This window comes from Anastrepha obliqua, chromosome 1, assembly GCF_027943255.1.
Source record: "Anastrepha obliqua isolate idAnaObli1 chromosome 1, idAnaObli1_1.0, whole genome shotgun sequence".
NCBI classification, from domain to species: Eukaryota; Metazoa; Arthropoda; class Insecta; order Diptera; family Tephritidae; genus Anastrepha; species Anastrepha obliqua.
Window position 1 is genome coordinate 113,780,826 of NC_072892.1, and position 22,976 is coordinate 113,803,801.

At 36.9% G+C, this 22,976-nt stretch overlaps 4 protein-coding genes across 9 annotated transcripts in view; 2 read left to right on the forward strand and 2 right to left on the reverse strand.

Annotated features, from left to right (window-relative positions):
* The window catches only part of LOC129235687 (ubiquitin carboxyl-terminal hydrolase puf), a 30,864-nt gene extending 26,859 nt beyond the window's left edge, over positions 1 to 4,005 (reverse strand). Inside the window, exons 1-5 of the mRNA XM_054869673.1 lie at positions 3,481 to 4,005; positions 2,037 to 3,257; positions 1,220 to 1,894; positions 1,107 to 1,167; positions 12 to 1,020 (exon numbers count right to left, since the gene is read on the reverse strand). Coding sequence (XP_054725648.1) covers positions 12 to 1,020; positions 1,107 to 1,167; positions 1,220 to 1,894; positions 2,037 to 3,257; positions 3,481 to 3,523 — 3,009 coding nt within the window. The 5' untranslated portion in view covers positions 3,524 to 4,005. The remainder of the gene's footprint in view (positions 1 to 11; positions 1,021 to 1,106; positions 1,168 to 1,219; positions 1,895 to 2,036; positions 3,258 to 3,480) is intronic.
* A 2,876-nt stretch (positions 4,006 to 6,881) lies between these two features.
* LOC129235688 (yemanuclein) lies at positions 6,882 to 12,017 on the forward strand. Of its 5 annotated transcripts, none has more exons than XM_054869676.1 (9): positions 6,882 to 7,410; positions 7,501 to 7,847; positions 7,908 to 8,117; positions 8,192 to 8,927; positions 8,988 to 9,132; positions 9,224 to 9,460; positions 9,529 to 9,600; positions 9,665 to 10,817; positions 10,887 to 12,017. In XM_054869676.1, the coding sequence occupies exons 2-9, from the start codon at positions 7,536 to 7,538 to the stop codon at positions 10,959 to 10,961; spliced, it is 2,940 nt and encodes a 979-aa protein (XP_054725651.1). In that variant the 5' UTR covers positions 6,882 to 7,410; positions 7,501 to 7,535; the 3' UTR covers positions 10,962 to 12,017. The 5 variants fall into 5 exon arrangements, with proteins under 5 accessions (XP_054725651.1, XP_054725650.1, XP_054725652.1 ...); XM_054869675.1 differs by having other exon boundaries at positions 6,882 to 7,041; positions 7,389 to 7,847; XM_054869677.1 differs by having other exon boundaries at positions 6,882 to 7,041.
* Positions 12,018 to 14,677: 2,660 nt separating this feature from the next.
* Positions 14,678 to 17,583, forward strand: LOC129235689 (beclin 1-associated autophagy-related key regulator). Its single transcript, XM_054869679.1, has 4 exons — positions 14,678 to 15,961; positions 16,017 to 16,838; positions 16,901 to 17,169; positions 17,235 to 17,583. Exons 1-4 carry the CDS (start codon positions 15,708 to 15,710, stop codon positions 17,405 to 17,407), a joined length of 1,518 nt encoding a protein of 505 aa, XP_054725654.1. The 5' UTR covers positions 14,678 to 15,707; the 3' UTR covers positions 17,408 to 17,583.
* Positions 17,584 to 18,470: 887 nt separating this feature from the next.
* Positions 18,471 to 22,976, reverse strand: LOC129235690 (pyruvate dehydrogenase E1 component subunit beta, mitochondrial). 2 transcript variants are annotated; one of them, XM_054869680.1, is made up of 6 exons: positions 22,868 to 22,975; positions 22,570 to 22,808; positions 21,959 to 22,120; positions 19,496 to 19,907; positions 19,289 to 19,408; positions 18,471 to 19,227 (listed from the first exon to the last, which is right to left on the reverse strand). In XM_054869680.1, exons 2-6 carry the CDS (start codon positions 22,756 to 22,758, stop codon positions 19,040 to 19,042), a joined length of 1,071 nt encoding a protein of 356 aa, XP_054725655.1. In that variant the 5' UTR covers positions 22,759 to 22,808; positions 22,868 to 22,975; the 3' UTR covers positions 18,471 to 19,039. The 2 variants fall into 2 exon arrangements, with proteins under 2 accessions (XP_054725655.1, XP_054725656.1); XM_054869681.1 differs by lacking the exons at positions 18,471 to 19,227; positions 19,289 to 19,408; positions 19,496 to 19,907 and adding an exon at positions 19,960 to 20,641 and having other exon boundaries at positions 22,868 to 22,976.

The window sequence follows — 22,976 nt, forward strand, 5'->3', positions numbered from 1 at the left end:
CTGCAACTTACAATTTTGTCGTCTTGCAACAAATCCCATAATAAAGTGTTACCCGGTTGGCACACATCGTTGATCTTAAAACTTGGCTGTTGCGGTTGTGGTGGTGTCTGTTGTGGTGACAACGGTACTGACTGTCCCACACTTTGCTGCGGTTGCTGTACAGCACTTTGCAATACACGTCCTGCGAACTGCGCTTGCGGTGATATTACTTTTGCATTATTTTCCAACATATCAACATCAGCTGGATCGCCAGTGCGTCGCACCATTACTGCTGCTAATGCGGCGGCAATTGCAGCGGCATTCGCATTCGCCACTTGTTGTTGTAAGTCTGCATCTACTCGTGTGGCTGCGGCGACGGCTACTGCGGCCGCATTTGCTACGGTATCACTAACACCCGCTACGACATCCGCTACGACACCCGCCGTTACTGCCTCAACTGACTTTTGTTGTTGCTGGTGTTGTTGAATACTCGAATGTGCAGCAGCCATGGCAGCAGCCGCAAAGGCGGGCGGCACACAATTATGCGAGACCCGTAATGCATGCAATTGGCTTAACTCCTCTTCGCATGGCGAGACATCTTCGTCGTCGAAGTCTGCCATATTTTTTTCAGATTTGTTACTCATTGGTGACGAATACCCGTCGATTTCGGCACCATTTAGAAGTTCACTAATGTGCGTTTCGTCAATAGCTCGTATATAAGGGCCCTCTCCGCGAAGATGTTTTAGCACGGCACTAGGTACAACTTGGCCCCCGTTCTCACTGCAATCGTCGCTGTCATTTAAAACTTCGCCATCAGCTTCATCGGCATCATCCGCATCGTCGCTGCTGGCATCATCGTCCTCACCACCGTCCCAAATAGCTTCAACAATTTCGTGTGCTAAACGCGTAAGTGGCAGATTGCTATTTTTTCTACGTTTTCGCGATTTTTTTAGATGCATTTGAATGTCCAATTCGGACTGTCGCAAGTCATCCTCGCTACTTGAATTGTCGATTATATTCACTATACGGTGATTTTGCATTCTACAATAATATTAAAAATTTAATTATTTAAACACAAGCATCGGTATTACCAATTAATATAGTTTTTTAAATTATATATGACTCACTTAATATCCATCTTTTGATTTATCAAATTTAAATCCTCAGCATTTGAACGACTTCCTTTTTCTGTAAATTATTGAAATTGAGTAAAACAAAAACTATTTTTAACAACACTTACCTTCAGAATTGGCTTCGCAAACATGACGCCTATGACGAGCCTGTTTGCAAGGTGGCGGTGCTCCTGTGTCCGATCCCACATTTTCTATATCAATTGGACTCTTGCGAGTACCACTAGCTAGGCTACTATCATCACCATTTCCGGGCTCATCATCTGAGTTGCTGCCGTCCATACTGCCACTGTCCGAGCTAGAAGCGGTCACATGAGCTGCCAACAGATGATCCTGCATCAAGCTCATCTGATTACGAGAACTATCGCGAGACCAAATTAATTTTGTAAGTGCAGACGCAATATAAATGCTTTGCTCAGTATGTTCTTTAGGGTCCATATGGCAAAGTAACGAGTATAAATGCATAGCTGGACGAGGTGCCAGATTTTTTACCAACGCCGGCAATATATCAAAAATAGTCTTGGAGCAATGTTTAAGTTGAGTAGCTTGCCATATTAGTTTAATATGCTCTTCAGTAATTTGATTTTCCACAGCAAGGAAATTAAGAACAACATGCGCTTGTTTAATTACTTCAACGTGTAGGTTAGGCCCGAAGAGATGTTGTATAATCTGATTTTCAGTGAGCCAGTTCGCAATTTTCTGACCCACTATCTCCACCTCCCCAACAGTTTCAGTGGTGCAGATTTCGTTGAACAGGTTAATATGTGCGTTTATCTGCGCCATACCTGAAGGGATATACACGGCAAATTTTATTTTTTCAGTACGAAAAATTAGGTATTTTAGACAAAGGAAGAGTAGAGAGGTAGGTTACAGGAAACTATTAAAATCAATTATAATTATTTTTTAATTCAATGTAATGGAAATTACCCGCTAAGCGCATTGTAAGTGTGGTTGATGTAAAGTACTTGAATGCTAGTGCCAGACCCTCGACATCAAAGCTGACCGAAGCATCCAGCGGATCACGAACAGCTGACCATACAAAATCAGCCATCGCACGTGTTGCTGCTGAACGTAAATTTTGATCTGACAATTTGCACATGTACTGAAGAACTCGACTGCGCAGCGGCACAAACAACTGCACGATGCAACCATAATTAAGCCACAGCTTTATGTTTGAAACAGTGGCAGTAATAGCCTGTGCAGTGGTTACTGGTAGATCTGGCTGCTCGAAACATAACATCATTGCAGCGAAACCGCCTGAATTACAAAACAATGTTATATTGCGCAGCAAATATACTGGTATTTCATTGTCGTGTAAGTCACAAAATATTGCTAAATGTTGCGCCTCTTCGGCGGAGATATCATCAAGGCGCGCATGCGTACCGTGCTTGTATGCAATGTATAACGGAAAATTTAGCAAAAACACTTTAGATACCAATATGAAGAGCTTTTCTACTTCTGGTAAGATCCATGGCTCTTCAGTTATTTGCGATAAAGATGTTGATGACGATGCGTTTTTATTAGATTTATAAGAAATCGATGTTTCGGCATTCGAGGCTATATCTGTTACTGATGCATTTGTATTCGATTGCGGTAGTCGCATTGAAGGTGCAGGTGGTGGCGGTGATGATGGAATTATTGGAGATGTTACGTTACGTGATGAAGGTGATAAGCAAGGCGGAGATGAGCTAACATCTCGCTCGACCTTTTTAGATTCCTTTAGTTCTTCTGTACCACTTTCGGCATCTCGAATATTATGGTTCGCATTGTCTTCTAATGATAAGTCTGAATCTTTCTCAGCCTTCTTATTAGATGTTGATTTTGTATTTTTGTCAGAGGTGCCAGCACCTGCTGTTTGTCCACCTGGCTGCGATTGCGGCTGAGCTGCAACCGTTGTTGTTTGCCCCAAACTACATGCTGTCAGTCGCTTGTAGTCGTCAATCAAGCGTTCAATATGCTTCAAGTGGTGCACTGCCAAACATATCATAGATTGAACTACAAGATTGAATCGTTCGAAATTTTTCGGGTCCCGATACAGACACATACACTGACGTTGTGGCCATGCTTGAATATACCCAAAAGCTGTTTCAATTTCACTCTTCAAGAGAATTGAATGTTTTGCATCGTTACTGGTTATTCGAAGTTCATCTGTAAATCAAAACAATATAAGTTCGATATACAAAAAAGTATGCATGTAATTAGTAGAAATCAACCCAAATAGCATGAATTTCGCAGTTTTAAATTTTCGATCCATCTCTCCCCCTCTCTATGACCTACTACCAAGTAAGTATTGCTAAAAAACTCGTTGTCAACGTAACCACTTTACCGGTGGTGCAAGTCTATTATCTTTCCAAGATTTTTTAATACTTACATGACTCCAGCAAATGCAGAAAATCTGAGCAAACGTCACACATTGTTCCACTTTATAATTACTATGAGTCGCCCCTTTGTTCTCCTCCACCTTCTTACGCAGGCCCTAGTTGCACTTTGCAATTACACTACCTCGCTGCCGATTGCGGTGGAGCTACCGCTGCCTGTGGCTCTTCTTCTATTTAGCCACAACGGTCGCTCCGACGTTGTCTTTTTCGGTGCTGTTGTGGTCGTTGCTGCTGCCGTTGTCTCTGCTTTTGTATTTGCAGTTGCTGGTCTGAATCTACAATTGCTACTTTAGCCGAGTATATTTGCTTGCTATACTGCTTCGTCGGTATTTTTACTTCTTCGACTCCCATTTACTCTAAAAGATGTCAGCAATTCCAGCTTCTTGCATTTAAGTTTTCGTCAATGCAACAATGTTTTATTTTAATTGATACTTTTTTTCAAATCCACAAATTTTCACACAAGAATTTTCCTTTCCTTTCTTCTCGCGCAGATTTCCTCACTTTTCACTTTTTGACGCTGTTCGAATCTTTTTTCTTTCTGTTACTAATTTTAAGAAAGCAGAAGTGGGAGAAGTCGATGTACGTTAATCTGCTGAGTGCTGCCAAATGTACTTTTTTCCGAACCCAAAAACTTTTTATTCTCGGCCCTATTATTAACATCCTACTTACTTAACATCACGTTGTACATAATATTCTATAATTTTTGCTCCACATCTCCGTTAGCAATCAGTTATCGTGTGCAAACTGGCAATTTCATGGCACGCGGAACGATTATCGTAGCTATATTTTTTACGCATAACTTTTCATTAAAAAGAAAATTCCGTACAAAGCACTCTTTACATTTTGAGCAAGGAAAAAAATGATGTTTCTGGAGAATGGAATTTCGATGACTATTCTCAGTTTCTCCTTTGGGATTTTTATGAGATGCTTAAATCACTTCTCAATGTTCTCTCAAAGTAAAGACTTTCCATAATGTAGACAACTTATGTTTCGTAGTCTTTTTTCTTCACCTCTAAGCTTTTCCTTGATTTTATGTTGCCCCATAACAAGAGATTCATCAAGTTCTCTTAGTTTCAGCCCGCCGTCTCTCCATGAGCTGAATGCGGTTGAATATTCCTAAGGTTTTTAATGCTTTACTATCGGTCAAACTATATATCTGTTCATTTCATTTGTCACGTTAACGAAAACCACCAAAAAATTAGTTCGTTCGAAAATTAAAACCGAACCAATATTCATAATGGATGTTCTTTCAAAAACAAAATTATTTTATTTTAACGTACAATTTTTTGAATTTAAGCACTCTGCAGGACTCAACCATAGCATAAGTAGGAGATATTTGTTTGAGACTTTGGATAAAGCTCATACAACTGATAATGTCTAAACAAAAGAAATACTGTAAGAGAACGATTTATATGCAAATACAAGAAACCCATAGCCAATCGAAAGACTTAAATTTTCGAAAGTGACTTCGTGAACGCCTCCACCTTCCACTACTCGAAATAATTTTTTTTATTTAACAAAAAAGATATTAAAAAACAAAATTGGACGATTGATTTCTAGCCCTTCTTATATACCCTTTAAAAATTAATATATTCCGTTCAATATCTTTATTATAATAAATTCCCAAGTTAAAAAAACTGGCCTTTGGACCATTTTAAGCTGTTATTGCATTTAAATATGTTTGGTTAAATCTTTTTATTTATTATATCTAATAACTGTGACTCTTAGTTAATATCTTTCTTCAAGACTTTCTTAAGATTTTATTAAAATGCAATTTCGCTTCTCCTCCAGAGGAGTCGCGTCCATTTTTTTATTTTCTATAGCATTTCGCTTGATGAGTGCCACCTATAAAATAAAATTTGGTTGAATATTCCTTGTTTTATCTTCTATTATTATGAAATTTAATCATCTAGAAAAAAACAAAGAACGAGCACATAAAACAATAGGACTTATCACATATAACTGTTGTAAGCAAAACTAAACCAACGCAAAGTTTTCGTTTATTCTCGGTAAATTTTTGTAAATCTATATATATAAAAAGAAGTTACATTTCCTTGGTAATCGTATAACTCAAGAACCGCCGAACCGATTGACACAAAAATTTTAGAGTTCTTTTCTACCTTTGAGGAGGTGGTTTGTGTGAAGTTTGATTGAAATCGGTGCAGCCGTTCCTGTTATGACATTTTATGTGAGTAATGGTTTCCTCTCATACGAAATGCCTGTATGGGAAAAACAACAACAAATACACAGCCGCTTATGAGCGTTTCTGTTGTACTGTTGTACTGTTGTGGTTGTAAGTGTTGTGTGTTGTATTATGTTAATATTAATTTTGGACGAAAATATAATAAAAACTGGAGCATTCAAGGAACTGGAAAAACATTTTTAACTTTATTTATTTTAGCATAATTTATTTAGCGTAAAAAATTGAAATGAAAATTAAAGAATCAAAGTTTAATTACAAGTTTTTATCGGCTCTTTCACCTTACCTGTATATAGGTGACCACCACAATCAAATTTTAAAAAAGTACAGAAAAGGCTATTGTGACATCTTTAGAAAGTATGTTGAATGAAAAAAATCAACTAATTCAACTGTTTAAACATTTTACGAGTTTTATAAAGAAAACTTAATATGAAAAATTTCTTGCGATATAAAAAAAACATTTTATGTATGGTGGAGCGAAGCCCACTGGGAAATGTTAGTTATAAATAAAAATAATAAATAAAATGTTAAGCCGGTGTAGATGTAGGGTAAAAATTCGTCTTCGATTCGTTTTGTGTTAGCGAGTGGCGAATTTTATTCGATACTTTGCCTTCACAAACAGATTTTTCGTCAGCAAGCAGAACCCAAACAAAGCGAGCAGAGAAGTGACGAATCGAAAACGCCTTTTGAATGCTCTAGCATTGCAATTATATAATGAATCACATTGCATAATTAATAATTTTTGGATATATGCATGTATTGCTTCATGAATTTGAGTGCTTATGCTGTTTCAGTTTCTGGCAACCCGTTAACCACATTTGTATCAACCTATTTGCGATGTTGCATTAAGTGACATTCGCGAAATGTCATAGAAGGCGAAATTAGCGTATGTACTTTGTTTTATTTTTTCTTGCAATACAGAGTTGCAAATATGCTTAAGCTTAAAATTTGAAGTACTAGAAGAAAGTTAAAAACTAATCATTAAAAATTGTGTAATTGAAATGAAATAAATAAATATTTTTTAAATTTATTTATTAATAGGATGTATTTTCATATACATTTATTAATTAAAATTTTTAGTAGCTCTTAATTATTTTTGGACAGAGTTGCAGCTGCATTATATTATCGTACATTTTTTGTAAGAAAATACAACCGCGGAGTGGAATTAAGAGGAATGAAGAAATAGTAAGATGCTCCAAAATAACAAAACGCTAAGCTCTTATGGATTGAAAAATTAGCAGATTTGCAAAAGGGCAACCACCTCAATTGCAGAAACTTAAAATATTCAGAAAACAGTGTGCGACGTATTGGAGAAACCGAATGTTATAATTTTGTGGAGTGAAACATATCTTCAGTAAGTTATAAAGTGTGTGAAACTTTTGGTCACGTCGTCGGTTTAGAGTTGGGTATGAGGCATAGGTAAAAAGGCCGCAGTAGCAGAAATAAAAGCAGTGGCTGCAATAGCAGCGCATTCTAGTGTTTTGTGTGTGATACGAGTGGAAAAGTGTTGATCGAAGGAAGGAAGATAGAAAAGAGAGTGTGTTTGCGCTTGCAATAAAAAATTGGTTGAGGCAAATATAATACAACGCGCCAATGGCGCAAAGCACAAGAAAAGAAGTGCATGCTACAGACGCGATTAAAAGGAAAAATAATTAAAAAAAGAAAATCTATAAACAATTATTTAAACAAAGATTTTTTTAGTTTTGTTTGCAACCTTTGGAAGGTGTGTGTTGACTATAAAAATATTTCGCGAGTAATGAATGGTCAAATTGATTGTGTTAAAAATTGTCCCTCAATACTTTTTAATATTTAGAACTCTTCTTGGTTAAAATAAAACTGAATGTTGAAATGTCCGAAATGAAACGAGTTTCGTTTACCACCTTGAGCAGTAGCACTTCGTCTACCACCAACTTCAGTGCTGGAGCCAGCGTTACTGTCGGTGTTTCGGGGGGTATTAACAGTGGTGCTTTAACCACGAGCTCGTCACGTTTCGGCGCTGATTTTCTCTCTGGCCAACAAAACTCTGATCGTGTAGGCCCTACTGGTGCGAGTGCTGATCGTAAAAGCAACAAAACAATGCGGCTTACAATAGAACTCTTCCCTACAGACTCCTGCCAGTATCCTGAATTTAATTATTCCAGACTATTGCATTTGGAAAAGGTATGTAAATAATTTTTATCTAAAATTAGTATTTATTATAAATATTTTTCTCTAATGCAGAAGAAGCAGAAGAAATTGAAACAAAAAGCAAATGGTTTCACTGACCCTTTCAACGACAACGACAATGATGTAGCCCGAATCGCCCACGAACTAGAAAAGAAATATGGGAGTGCGTATGGCAGCGGCCGAGGTCGCAGCAAAAAAGATGATCTTTGTGACATAGGTTTAGGCTATGATGAGTCGGATTCTTTTATAGACAATACGGAAGCAGTAAGTATACAACTATATTCTTAACCTAAGTTTTTTGCTACATACAATGTGCAAATTTCTTGAATTTACTACAGTATGATGAAATTATCCCGGAGGAGATGGAAACAATAGAGGGCGGCTTTTACATCAACTGTGGTCCACTTGAGTTTCAAAAACTTCACACAGAATCAACGACCACAAAAACGGACGAAATTATAAAAATGCCGAATCGCCCGAGAAAGCGCGTTATATCCTCATCTTCTTCAGATAGCTCCTCTAGCAGTGAAGAAGATGCCGATGAAAATGTGGAATCGGAGGGCGAAATATCTAGTGCTGATACCGTAAAGGGTAACAAGAATGGCAGTGCCACAACGCAACTTGTAGAGAAACGTCCCCGTTCCAACTCGATCACCAACCCGTCGAAAAAACCCAAGAACAGTCAGGAGGGCAATGCTAAAAAGGGAAAGTCGGTAAAAAATGCAGGAATAGGTAGTTCGTCCACATCAAATTCACCCAAACCTTCGTCCGTTGGTTCGGATTCGGATAAAGAACGCGTGCGGCAGAAAATTGTTAAAACCACCACCATAAAGGATATGCTGAAAGCAAAGCGCGACAACTTTTTAAAAATGCAAGAAGGTGGTAGCGGAAGTGGACCTAGTGGAAATTCCGAGGCAATTAATGGTGAATTGAAAGGAACTGCCAGTAAATCATCCGAAGAAGATGATTCTTCTTCGAGTGGCGAATCGGATGAGTCTAGCGATGATAGCGACTCCAATGACACTGAACCCGATGAAAAGAAAACGAAAAGTAGCAATGGTGAAAGTACTGAGAGTAAGTTAGACATTAAAATTGAAATTAAACTGAAACAAAATAATCTTTTAATACGTTTAGAGTTACGTACAGGTGACACAAAACTGCCTGACATCGAAGCGGAAATTATAGCGGATGTGCAACAATTCAAAGAAATTATAAAAATGAAAAATATGATCGGTAAACGTTTCCAGTTTGATGATACGCTCGTTGAAGCCTTTTTGAAGTATGTTTTAACGAAACTTTCTTATTTTCTTGTTTTTTGTTTTTGTTTTGGTATTAAATTTTTTTTCTTTTTCCATACAATTTTGGTATAGAATCGATGAAGCATTGCTATGCGTTGAAAAAGCTCATAGAAACATGGTTTTCGCACACTTAGAATATCACCTTGTGCTGCCTAAATATTTTTTCTTGCGTAAAGCAAAACAGCTGCGTATTAAAGAGGAAAAAATGAAAAGCAAAAGAGCTCTTGGCAAATTGCGAAAAGCGATCATAGAAGCAATGCCAAGCGTCATTGCTAACTTCGAAGCGGATATTCGCAAACATGCTGAACTGTAAGATAAATATATTTATTTTCTCATATATACACCTATATAATGCAACTCATAAATCATATTTTTAGCGCGGTTAATATAAATGCCGAGTATCCACCAAAAATGCCAAAGAAGAAATTTCCATGGAATAATAACCTGCGGTAAGCAGACAAAAAATTAATTTAAAAATCCTAATTTATATAAGTAAATAATGACGTATTCCAGAAATCTTCTCTACGATGTTTATCAAGTGCGTTGGACCTCATTTCCAGTGCTGGGCACCCGGAAGGAAACCCTTGAGGATTTCATCAATGTATTTTTGCGAGATAAAGTTGTGGAGCTTTGGCCAAAAGATTGGATGCGCTTTGAGGAGCTTCAGCGCGAGATCGAAAAACGTAAGTCAGCAGCAAAAAAAGCGAAAGACAAGAAGAAAGAAAAGGAAAATGGCTGTAACTCTAACCCGGCCAATGCTACACCGGGAAGTAACAATGCGGTTTCGGGCTCCTCTGCTGCTATTACACAGACCATTACCTGTAATAACGCTTACATGAAACAGTTTGAAGAATTCGCCACGGGCAGTCGCAGTTCATACGCCAATTCCGACACTGAATCCGTAGCAAGTAGCGGCGCCTCGAACAGTCTAAAACGAAAAGCTGGCGTTAAGGGGACAAATAAGACATCAAAACTACAAGCTCAAAGCAATATGCCGGGCACCAATACCACTCTCGATAACAACAAAAAACCGCCCACTTTTGTCCCTGCTTCAACAAATTTGGAATTCAATATGCAAAACGTATTGACCAGCAACGCCGTTATCACCTCATCTCAAGTATCGACTTCGGCTCTTCCGCCATTGTTAACAACTACCATCGTCAGCACATCGGCTCCTTTACCATCACAATCAAAACATTCCAGATCGGGCGAAACAAACGTACAAGTTATAGATCTAGATAACTACCGTAGCCCGAGCGATATATTATTGACATCACAACAAATGCTACGACCGGGGAGCAGTAATGCACCAATTACTGTAATACCCAACACAAAAACTGCCTTAGCGCTGAGTGCGCCAAATCGACGAGAGAGCAGCAGTGAATCGGATGGCGTGGAGATCGTTAGTATTTATCCGGCCACAGTTAAAGCGCCTGTGGGAGCACCTCCGAAACAAAAATACAAGAAAAATGCATCTTCGAACTTTGCAATGGACACGGTGAATGTGAATGCGTTTCAGTCGGGTCCGTCCACTATAACAAATAACAATAATAACACCAACGCGAATAACAATAATAGTCAAAATATCAAGAGTAAACGAATGGAGTTGTTGAGCGGCATTCCAAGTTATGACAACAAGCAAGTTGTTCGCACTTTTAAGGATCTCGTAAGGAGTTTTAATATATTTATTTTATTATATCTTCTGTTAATTCAATAAAAAATATATTTCGTTTAGGATTTGTCACAACAAAAGACTACTAATCTGCCATCACCGCAAAATGGTTCCAAAAAAGAATATTGCGCTCAATGACCCCCAGTAACCTTTGATACAAGCGATTTTAGCACCTTATCGGCAGCAGCGCTTTCGCGTTTTGCGCAAGCGCAATCCGTAGCGACTGATACTTTCTTAACAGCAGGCACTGTAACTGGTGTAACTGTGGGAAAACCTCCATTTGGCGCTTTGCCACCACTGCCATTATTTTTACCAACACACATGGAACCTCCATCATTACCACCACCACCGCCGTCATCTGTTTTGAAGTCGAGTGGGCCAGTAACGTTGATACAGCCGCCTTTACCGATACCGGCGCAACTCCCGCCGTCATTGTCATCAACACTACCGTCAACAAGCCAACAATCAACAGATTCCCAACAGTCGCGAATTAGATTTTAGAATTTACGTCAAACTGGGTGAAAATGAAAAGAAAACAAATATCTTAAAATAAGCTCGTAATAGACGAAAACTCCTTTGCTATCTTTGTAAAAACGCATTTGTATAATACTAAGGCACGGCAGTTGAGAAAAAGATGTCACCGGGGAAAGCGTTATTTTTTAATTCAGTCCGTTATTGTTTTTAGCGACCATAGCTTAAACATTTGAACTAAATATGCGTTGTATAACTTTCTGCAACTACAGTTCAATGTACACTTAATTTATTTATCCTCTTATTTGCGGTCTTTGCAATTATAAGTCAACACGCAAACACACCCGTACTACATCTGAACATATATCTATATACCTAGCATTTAAGCGCGTTTTATGCTATTTATTTTAAGCTAAAGCTAACCTGACTTACTGATTTTTGTCATATTTAATTGCTTTACATTGTATTTGTATTAGTTTTTCAATGCAACCTTCTATCTTTGTATTCTCAAATTATATTGTAGTTGTAATTAATAACTGGGCAGCAAATATAAATATTTTTGTTTCATCACTTGAGCGATTCGGTGGGGGAACACCTTTGTTTACGGTATGTAAGGATCTCAAGAGGTCCATAATGTTACGCGCATGACTCATTTGATTTGATTTGTATTACTGCAAAAAAAAGTTTGATTACTGAATAAAAATATATAGTATTCGGATTTAATATCAGCTGTATTTTTTAATATAATATATATGATATGAAATTGCAAGGATAAAATACAAGGATTTTCTATTCTATGTTTATCTAAAATGTATGTAAACATATACACATCCCCACACATATATTCCACTATAGCATGGTGATTTATGAACAAAGTTTACAATTTAATTTTAAAATCTCTAAAAACAACAATTTACCGATCTATTTAGACTATAAACTCATTGTGAAATTCTTACTTTTAAAAGAAAAACTAACCCAAATATTTTCATTTGGTCTGATATTTGTATTCTAGTAGTATTTTGCAGTCTCCGACAACTCGGAAAAGATGTAGCGGCGGCAGCCTTTGGCCGGATAGAAATGCAGACCGTTGAGGTGCCGTAAAATCGACACATGGGGAAAAAATTAAATTAAAAAGTTATGCAAATATGTTAGTTATCAATAACAATTTATGAGTATTTATTTTATTTCATTCTAAATAAATTGAATTCCACACAATTTTACTGTTACAATTCCTGAAATATATACATACATGTATTATGTATCTTCTATAAACGTCTAGTTGAATTTATGCCTTCTTTTTCACGGCTTGTGGTCTGAAAATAAAAGAAGAGTACATTTAGTCCAAAATAAACTACCCTTGCTAGAAACCACTTTACAAACTGAAGACAACAATGGATTTTTAATAAGTACGAGTATACCGATTCATTTTAAATAAAAAAACTAAAATGACTTGCAAAACGATATTTGCCAACAAACACACTACTGATGAAGAATTTTGAACTATAATACGTTCACACATAAGCAGATTATCTACTTTTTCGTGCTTAACTACTAGTCCCTCATTCAAAACCGAGATTACCCATACAAAATTTCTTTCCCAAAATAATCCTAGATTATTACCACACTTTTCAAATACAACCCTCTGTTATCTATAATATTCCGCCAAAGCAATTTCTATGAAGAATAACTTTTTGAAACAGTATTAACAGCTGATTGTCAATTTCGCAGGTAATCTGCCATATATATAACGGGTAGATGTATGTTGTGGATTTATTGTTAACTACTGCATATGTGAACGTACTTTTAATGAACGTTCTTTGGAGCCAGCATTAAAGTCAACTTATGTGAATTCGTCTTAATCGTAGCTCATTTTGCCTGGGCGAATTGAGTATCTAAGGCGATTTTGACAAGTGTGACGTCAGCTCCCTTCGCAATACAAACCAAACGAACCAAAAAAACAAGAGTATGAGAAATTACGTGTTTATGAAAATTCAGTAAATGGCTTGGTATTTTGTGATTTGTGATATTTAAACTAAATAAAACTAATGAAAACGAAGGGTCGTGTGTTAAATTGTGATAACACGAATTAATATAAAGCCTATAAATTGAGTTTGTTTGCGTTTTTATGCGGAAGAAACGGCTGCGGCAAGAAAGTATATATGTATACGTATTGTGTTTGGTTCTTTCCACTGTTTTTGCCTACTCTTCTTCTTCACAATCAAGTAATTCCCCTCATTTTGCTTCGTTATTCATGTGTTCCTACCAAGGCGAATTGAGTATCTATGGTGGCGCCATTAAAAACAGTTACATTAACGTTCTCTGCTTCCTCATCACAAACAGGTAATTCCGGCGAATTCGGAAGGTGCAATCCTGTATTCTATCATTCTTGGGCTCTTACGATATTTGCGGATATCATTGTGAACTGTCACGTGAAGGATTTACATTCAATTTTTTTTTTTAAATGCTACTAAATAATGGCATTGGTAGACGGCCGCGTTAATCCGGATTATTTGGACAGTTAATCTGATTGAAATTGTAGTGTGACAGACGCGGTCTAGTGAACAGATGAGTTGTTTATTGAATAGTTTTGTAAGTAAAATACGGACCGTAGACAACAAACACGGGTATAAGCTGCTCTGATATTAAAAGTCAATAATTTATTTAAAAAAATTTAAAATTTTCAATTTCTCAAACTGCTCCGAAATATCAAAAGAATTAATTTAATTTCGAGTGTGTTAGTGCAAACTAGCACTGATCCAGTCTTTCTTATTCATTTCGGGAGTGTTGCCATCTAATATTCCCCTCTTAAATTATGGGAATTACATATGTGTAGTAGTTGATCTGGTTGATTAAGTTGCACTTAATTCTCGAGATAATTCCGGATTAAGTTCTTAGTCTCGATTAACAACCGTGTGTGTTTAGGCTTTAAAAGTATGGTAATAATCTAGGATTATTTTATAATCTCAGATTTCGCGAAAGAAATTTGGGTGTGGGTAATCTCACTTATTTTATTACGGATTGGGAGTTAAGCACGAAAAAGGAGATAATCTACTTATATGTGAACGTATTATAAGAAAGGAATCGTACAAGTAAATGGAATTGAGGTAAAATTTGTGTTAATTTTAGTGCAATTCTATATGAAAAATTTTGGCGCATGATACCATATTTTCTTCTAAACTTGTGTATTATGTAATAAAAATATTTGAATAAAAAATAAACGCAAATGTGTTTATCAATGTAATAACTTTTCAATTTTAAACGAAAATAACAATTATTTGGAGCTGACAATAATATTGTGTTTGTAGACCTAATCAAATGAAAATTCGAACAAAAATTAAGTATATCAATTCAGTGCTAACATACACATGGCGTTTTCATTTCTGAGGATAATTTTTTCGAAGCACAGTGGAAGTCGCCTTTACAGAAAGGAGTTCTACGCAGAAATGCTGTGGATGGCTAGCAATATTTGGGCCGATGAAGGTTATTTTCTTTAAACGCGGCCGAAAATGTGGGCAAAAATCGTACGAATTTACAATACCCTTCTAGCAACACCTCTGTAAAAGTCAAAGGAACCTGCACACGAACTTCGTCCTTTTCAATTGACTGGCAGCACTAACGTTTTGCCAAATAACACATTTTCAACAACAAATTACTTAAAACAGTTTTCCGTTTTAGGATGTGAATGCACTATTCTAGCCGCCCCGCTCCCTTGACATTTGTTTTTTCCCAAAGCGTACGTCATTATACCACGTATTTCCCCAAAAAATTACAAATATATCATGTATTTTTATTGCACAACAGTTTGACAGTTTTCGCAAACGAGTAAAAAAAAATTTCGAGCGTTTTTGGACAAGTGAGAAACACAAGTTACTCTCTGAGTATAACTCTCAATTGCCGAGTATCGACAAAGGAAACTTTTTCAGGTTGTTTTGGCATCAAATAAACATACCTAGTGTTTCACTTTCCTGTAATATCTCAGATAAATTAAAGAGTCCATGGGTGCGCAAGGACTTTGTTTGAATCTTTCGTATATGCTAAACACAAACAAGCGTGAAAATTTAACTTTAGTCTATCATTTGTATTTGCACTCTTAAAAGGCATAAATGTGCGGACAGGAGAAGACGGTAATCTGCAACCCTGATTGTCAAATAAAACATTTGTGAGAGAAGACAAACAAAATTTTTGCATTTTGCTGTCATTGTAATAAATAAACTTAACAAATATTTTGTTAAATGGACACTTTGAACTTATGTTGGAAAAGAAGTGATAAAACTATCAAGTGTACAGCATATTTATAATTTTCTAAAGAATCAGAAGCAAACATAATAGTGTTCGTTGTATTTAAGATAATAGCACTGTGACGCAGCGCTTAGGTGGCAGGTAGTGTTGGTTGTGGTAGTGGAAGATTATGTTATGGCATCTATGTCCTGCTCATCGTCAGATGAGAGCTTTAATGCACCAAATCTGAAATTTAACGTGTCTAGTTCAAGCGAAGATGTTTGTAGAGATCTGGTTGGTCATGCACATTCAGAGGAAACATTCTGCCTGAGATATATTTGTCCACAGTGTAAGAGAGCCCAGCCCCAGGAGAATTTCCATTGTTGCTCGTGTGTGCGTAATGGTAACGTTGTGCACAGCAGTGTTGCTGGCTGTACGCAGAAGGAAAAGTGAGTTACGCATTTATTTATGGTAGGAATTTTATTAAATATTCTTTTCTTGCAGCCTGTTCGAGAAACAGCAAAAATATATTAAAATAAAAGGAGGTATCAAGGATTTAAGCAATCGCTATGAACAGTTTATGCGTAAACAGCGCTCAAGTGAAAACCTACAATCCGAAATTAAAAGGAAAAAGCAAAGGATTCAGCTGCTTAATAGATTAATCGCGGAGAAGCAAACATTATTAGCAAATCTAAAAGATCAACGAGATCAGCTATGTAAGGCAAATAATGACAAACACAAGCAATTGCCAAATTATCCAATCAAGGTGAAGGCTTTGGAAGATTACGTTTTTGATCGGTTCGAAAAAATTAATAAACTACGCGAGCGGCATGATGCAATGATGGAGAAAGTACAGCAGGTAACACGCCATGATATAAACCAGCTGGTTAAGTACATATTCCCCATTTCGGAAGTTGTGCTAAGAGACGAGAAGCGACTCAAAACTATTATTGGTGACGTACGCGGAGCCGTGCAATGTGGACCAGGTAACGATGCTGGAAGTACCGAAGCCGATACCATAGAACAGTTGGCAGACGCTAAAAACACTTCTTATATACGTGGTAAATGGGTGTTTCACGGTAGTGGCATAAGTGAGATGCAATATCGTATAATAGCTCCTACATTGCCAGCCAATGGCGATTATACTGCCTATTTAGATTGGCTATCCGACAACAAAGATGATGTACCCAAGAATGAAGGTAATCAGGTAGCGCCGAGCCGTATTAGTGCTTTCCGCATTATTGGCGCGTTAACGTATACCACACAACTGACAGAGCTCCTAAGCTACTACCTGAATGTGCGTTTGCCGCATAAAATGGCATATGGGTAAATAAAATGAAAAATTGTGCCAGCATATGTATGTATGTACATATAAATATTTCTTACAGTGACTTTTGCCGAATACTCAACGAAGAGCATTTTTTGCGCAAAGTATCGCGTTTAAACTCAAACATTATGTACCTCGCCTACACACAGCAGGTACAGTTGCGGAACCATAATGAAAATCATACACTGGAAAACATATTGGCCATTTTAGACGTAGAGAAGAGCAATTTAGGTCGTCATGGTTTCCACGAGTTATCAAATGCACCATTAATGAAATCGGTGGACTCTTTGCTTAAGGGTATTGAAACGGCTACTGAATCAGAGTCGGAAGGTGAGAATAAACAATGTTATTTATGGGGCGCACTCAAGTAGTTACAAAAAAAAAAAATATTGCAGATGACAATTCTTTACGCTTGGATTGGGAAGCGGTGCCAAATTTCCCAGAGGAGCCTGAGATTAATGAATCGGATTTAGTTGCGAACGTAGCTGCACAACAATCAAGTTTAACGGGTGGTCTAATCACTACAGCAGCAAATCGAATAAGCGCTATACTTCGATGGCGAAGATAGGGCTAATATGGATTTTAGTGTTCGTTTCGTTTTTTTTATGCTCGTAGATATTGGGTATACCTACATGTATCCATATATATTTTTGTCTTTGCATACAAGTACCTACACTCCTACGACACATACATATATACAATTAAAGTAAAATATAATTGAAGAACATTTATGTAGCAAAAGAATATGGTTGTTGTTGTTGTAGCAGCATAAAAATTCCCCATACATATACGGAGAATGCTGCTGAAGTGACAGTCCTTGGCCGGATATAAATCCGGGTCGTTCCGGTTAAGTAGAATCGACGGTCGTGGGTACGGAAAATGTAGTAATTATTTGTGACTGTGAAACCTAGAAATGATATTGTTGTTGCAGTAATCCTGTTAACTGTTGGACAAAGTCGAAGAAGTGAGTCGTTTTAAACGGGTTTATCCCAACGACGATAGTTACTAAAAATAGTATATTCGGACAGGTTTTGTAATTCACTTCCGTGTGAATTTCATTACAATTTTCTGGCAATTGCATTGAAATTCGCTCAGAATTACATAACCTGGTCGACGATGAGGTCGTATTCACTCAAAGAACCGTGCACGCCATCAAACAGAGCTATACCTATTGTGGGGCTTTTGAATGGTATTGTTGTCGTGACATCGTTTTAACAATTCAAAAAAAAAAAACATGTTTCCAACGGCTATGAGGAAGTAGGAGTTCAATTCATAAACTGTGATGAGTCATTCAAACAAGGGTTAATATATAGCAGCACCGTAGCAGCGTTATTTATCCACGGATTGACTAAAAACTTTACACTTAGCGGGATATTTGTCTATTTGTTGGATATATAAACGAACGCTCACTCTGCACCGCGACAAGAAATTCATATTGTATGTTACAATATTTTTCAACATATGTAATTCCTAGTAGTATATGCAGATATCTACTGTTGGGAGGATGTGCCATTATTGGTGAAGTATTTCAGAAGTTATATGAAAACCAAACATATGTACATACGTACTATCAATGTATATATAGTACGTATAATATCGATGTACATACATATAATACAACAAATACTATATTTCCCGAACTTAGTCCTCATTATAGCCTTTATTTTAACCGCTGTTCTTGTAATATTCTAAAATTGATATTAATTTAAAAATTTTAACTAAAAGATATTTTAAATTATAATCACAATTTACGTGTGCATAAATCCACGTACCATTGTCACATTAAAAATATATTATGGCAGAAATTTAGCACAGCTGTTGTACGTTATCGTAAACATGCATAGCCGGCCGTAAGGTGAAATGCACGAAACCTTATTCCTATTTCCGATTAAGTGTGTTTCGCCTTTTAATTAAAAATATATTTTAATTCTCTGACTTATAGTCGATTTTCGATTGTATGATTCGATTTTTTTGTATGTATGATTACTTTAGGTCTGTGGCTTCTGTCTGACAGTAAATGTTTCAAAATAAAATAGTTTGTCGGCTTTTAATCTTAAGACTTCGTGTATGTATGTATAAGTGTGATGTTCAATCTTTTCATCATAAACAATCAAGTTCTGCGTGAAATTGCTTGCGAACAATTTTTCTGCTAAAGCAATTTAAATTTTACTAAGGTGAGATTTAGATGGTGAAAAATTCTCTACTTTTTGGGTCCAATAATTTTGGTTACAGCTTCGACAATATTTTGAGCCTGTGGCAATGCATTAGCTTCGAGGGTCTTGGTGTAAGGCATGGGAACATCGACGCCGCACACACGCCAAACAGGTGCATCCAAGTGGAAGAAGGTTTCGTCCTCCATGATACGAGCACAAATTTCAGCGCCGACACCTAGAATTGATTATTATTCATTATTTAATTGCGTGCAATTTAGCAGGTACGCTTTTTTTACCATGTTGTGGCCAGCCCTGTTCCACGGTTACAAGATGATGTGTCTTTTTAACGGACTTGCAAATGGTGTCCATATCCAGTGGGCGAATCGAACGTAAATTGATAACTTCAGCTTCAATACCTACGAATAGTCACATATATATATATGTAGATACGTACATAGATATATGATTTAAATAAAGTTCATCTCAAATTCGAACTAACTCACCCTTTTTAGCCAATTCGGCGGCAGCTAACAGCGAGGTTTCCACAGCTCTGGAGTGTGCCACCAGAGTGATGTGATTGCCGGGCTTCATTATTTTTGCCTTGCCAATGGGCAATACGAAATCCTTGTCCAACACTTTATCCTCCACTGGGAATGCAACACCATACAACATTTCATTTTCCAGACACACCACTGGATCAGGATCACGAATAGAAGCCTTGAGCAAACCGCGTGCATCCTCACTGTCATAAGGCGATATGACCTTCAAGCCGGGGCAGTGCGCATACCAAGCTGCGAAACACTGAGAATGTTGAGCTGCAACACCAGCGGCAGCTCCATTGGGACCACGGAAAACTATCGGCACGTTGACCGCACCGGCAGACATGTAGAAAGTCTTGGCTGCTGAATTGATAACCTTTGGTTTTGGGCGAAAATAGTTATGAAAATGAGAAATAAAAGCCATCAAATACAATGCGATTCGAACAGGAAAATACTAGCCTCGAACGAATTTATTCATGTAAATACAAATGAAATACCAACACGCGTTCGTTAAATACAAACTTATTAAACCTAATTTTCTATGTATAACGTTTACTTAATGCCCAGCTTTTCTTTTATAATAAACGCAGGTAAGCGACGCCCTTTCCAGGTACGTGGTAATGGATTCTCATTAGCAGTTCGCAGTTGCTCTTCAACGTACTGCTCTGCATTGAAGGCTTCACCTGCTTTCACTTGAGCGATCAACTTGGCTTGGAATGCCTTTTCTTTGCGCATCTCGCGTCGTTGACGCACCTTGGCCCATTCGAACTTCATCTTGCGTCGTAGTTTCTTCAACTTATGCTTTTTCATTTTGCGACGTCGTATAACAATGAGACGTGCCGCTTCCATTTTCCCATTGCTTATGGATGTTGTGGTGGGTGCTTGTATTTCGTGCGGCATTGTAGGTTCATCGACAATATCGTTGATTTCACTCAGCCATTTATTTCGAGGACTTTCGATAATTTCATGTCTGCTTGGAAAATCACCAATTGAAGTTGATGTCATTGGCTGCAGTATGGAAGCTTGTCTGATGGGATAAGAACTAGCGATGTCGGATGCTTGTAAACATTTAAAAGAGCCAAGGTGTGGATGGCTTGACATTAATTTCACCTGTGTATAATTGGATAATATGGGTTAATTAAAATTTTTCTTTAAAAAATTTTATTTTCTCTTATTAAATTTGTAGCTTGTATGCGACTTATAATAAAATTTACGAATTAACCCATATTATCCGATTATACCCATTACCGAAAGTGTTGGTATTTCCTAACCGAACTGTGTCAATATGTGCAGCGTGAACAAATTTGAACGATAAACGATATCAATATGATTGAACGGTGGCAGATAGAATTCAATTAATATTTTTAAATTGATGAAACATTTTCTTGCATGCAGCTTAATTTACCCAATTAAATATATATGGATTTGCAGACAGATAATATGAGTTAATGTATGCATGACCGGAATAATTGTAAATGTTTGCAGAATGCAGTTATAAGACATTTTTAATTTAAAACATACATGGGCATCTCTTTGTTAACAAACAAAATAACAAAACCAACGACAATTCTTGGTCTAAAAAATTGATCGAGAAAAAATATCAATCTACACTTATATGGACTTGGGCTCACTGAAAACGAAAATAGTATACATATATTCATGTATACGTTTGTGAATTTAATATGTTTTCTTATGCCTATATCTCTAAATGTAAAGTTCTGCTAATACTTCAAAAATTTATGGCAAATTTACAATTTTCTAAAAGAAAATATATATGATACGCATGTCAAGATCTATTTTGAATAGTCAGCAGTTTATCTACCAAGAATATCCCGAATGGAATCGTGACATAAAAAAAAATATCTTTATTTTCCAAAGTTTATAGCGTTCAATTCGTAGTTTTGATACTTGCCATGCCCTTAGAGCAAACAGATATTTTATATTATTTGTTTTAATTCCAATTTAGTATGCTCAAATGTTACATTCAAAAACCGATGGAAGACAAGGAAAGCTGCCCACGCTACAGAAACTACTCAAATTAATATCCGGCAAAAAGTAATTGGGATGATCTTATGCAAATTGGTGGATGATAATTTGCATTCTCGTTAATTTAAAATTGGCTTTTCATTGGAGAAGCTGCTAAAACTTTATAATCTACTTAAACCCTGTATATTTAAGAGTGTTCTGCAATTTGAATCGAATTAATATTTTAAAATCCCATAATCATTATATCTAGGCGTACTTTTATATGCTTGCATATTACCACAATTTCGCATTCACAATCGAGTAGTTCTGGGATTCATATCCGAGTGAATTTCGATGCAATTTACAGAAAATTTCAATGAAATTCACTTGGAAGTTAATAGCGGAAACTACCCGAATATTTCTACGCAACTATAAAAAAAGAAGAAAATTGATTATACTTACGTGATCAATAGCTTGCATTGAGAAGTTAAATGTCATAAACTCGCAAATTGGTCGCAAACCGGCCATAGCAGCGCCGACAGCAATACCGGCGAAACCCATCTCTGTAATGGGAGTATCCACTACTCGATGATCACCATATTTTTTCCAGAGCCCACGCGATACCTGACAGGAAAATAAATATATATAAATAATTTTCAATTCTGAAATATTCACTTGGTATTAAACATTTATGTAAACAAAACTCCAAACGATGACCACTTATCAGCAGATCCAAAATTCATACGCGTGAAGCACATGTTGCAAAATGATAAGACTGCCAAATAATTTAAAAGCCCCGTAACACACAGTTTGACCTTCCTATGTCTATTGTTAGCGGTTTTGCTAGCTAAATGTCTAGCCTCTATTAAAACATCAGATTTTAATCTGACGAATACCTTTCACTGCGCGTGCTCTTATCGACAACTGTCCACAAAATTGTCACCCGTTACACACACTATTAACTTGATGTTAATTCTAAGTTCTTTAACTGGTTGGTGCTAATTCGTTTACGTAATCATATTCATGTTGACGATATCGCTACAGGTACGAAGGAAAACATAATTTTTGCTCACTTTATAGGCGCCATCATATTGGGCGACCTCTTCACCCATCAGAAACACACGGTCGTCGCGTGCCATTTCTTCATCCAAAGCAGAATTTAAGGCTTCTCGCACGGTCAACTGCTTCGCCGCAAGGGTCTTCGGAGAGGTAGAGAAAGTGCGCCGTGCAACATTCGAGAATATTACTTTGACGGGCTGCATTTTTGTAAAATTTTCGTACAGATATTTTATGTTCTCGATCAGTCACCGATCTGAAAGAAATTACAGATCTGTTCAATTTTAGGTTGTGTAATTAACACCCAAAATATACCAAATTTTCAGCGCGCACGGTATAGTTAACGTAATGTGCGATAGCAGTTGAGGAAAACTTCTGACAATTGACTAATCAACTGTAGAAAGGCAAAAGTGAAAACGTCAAT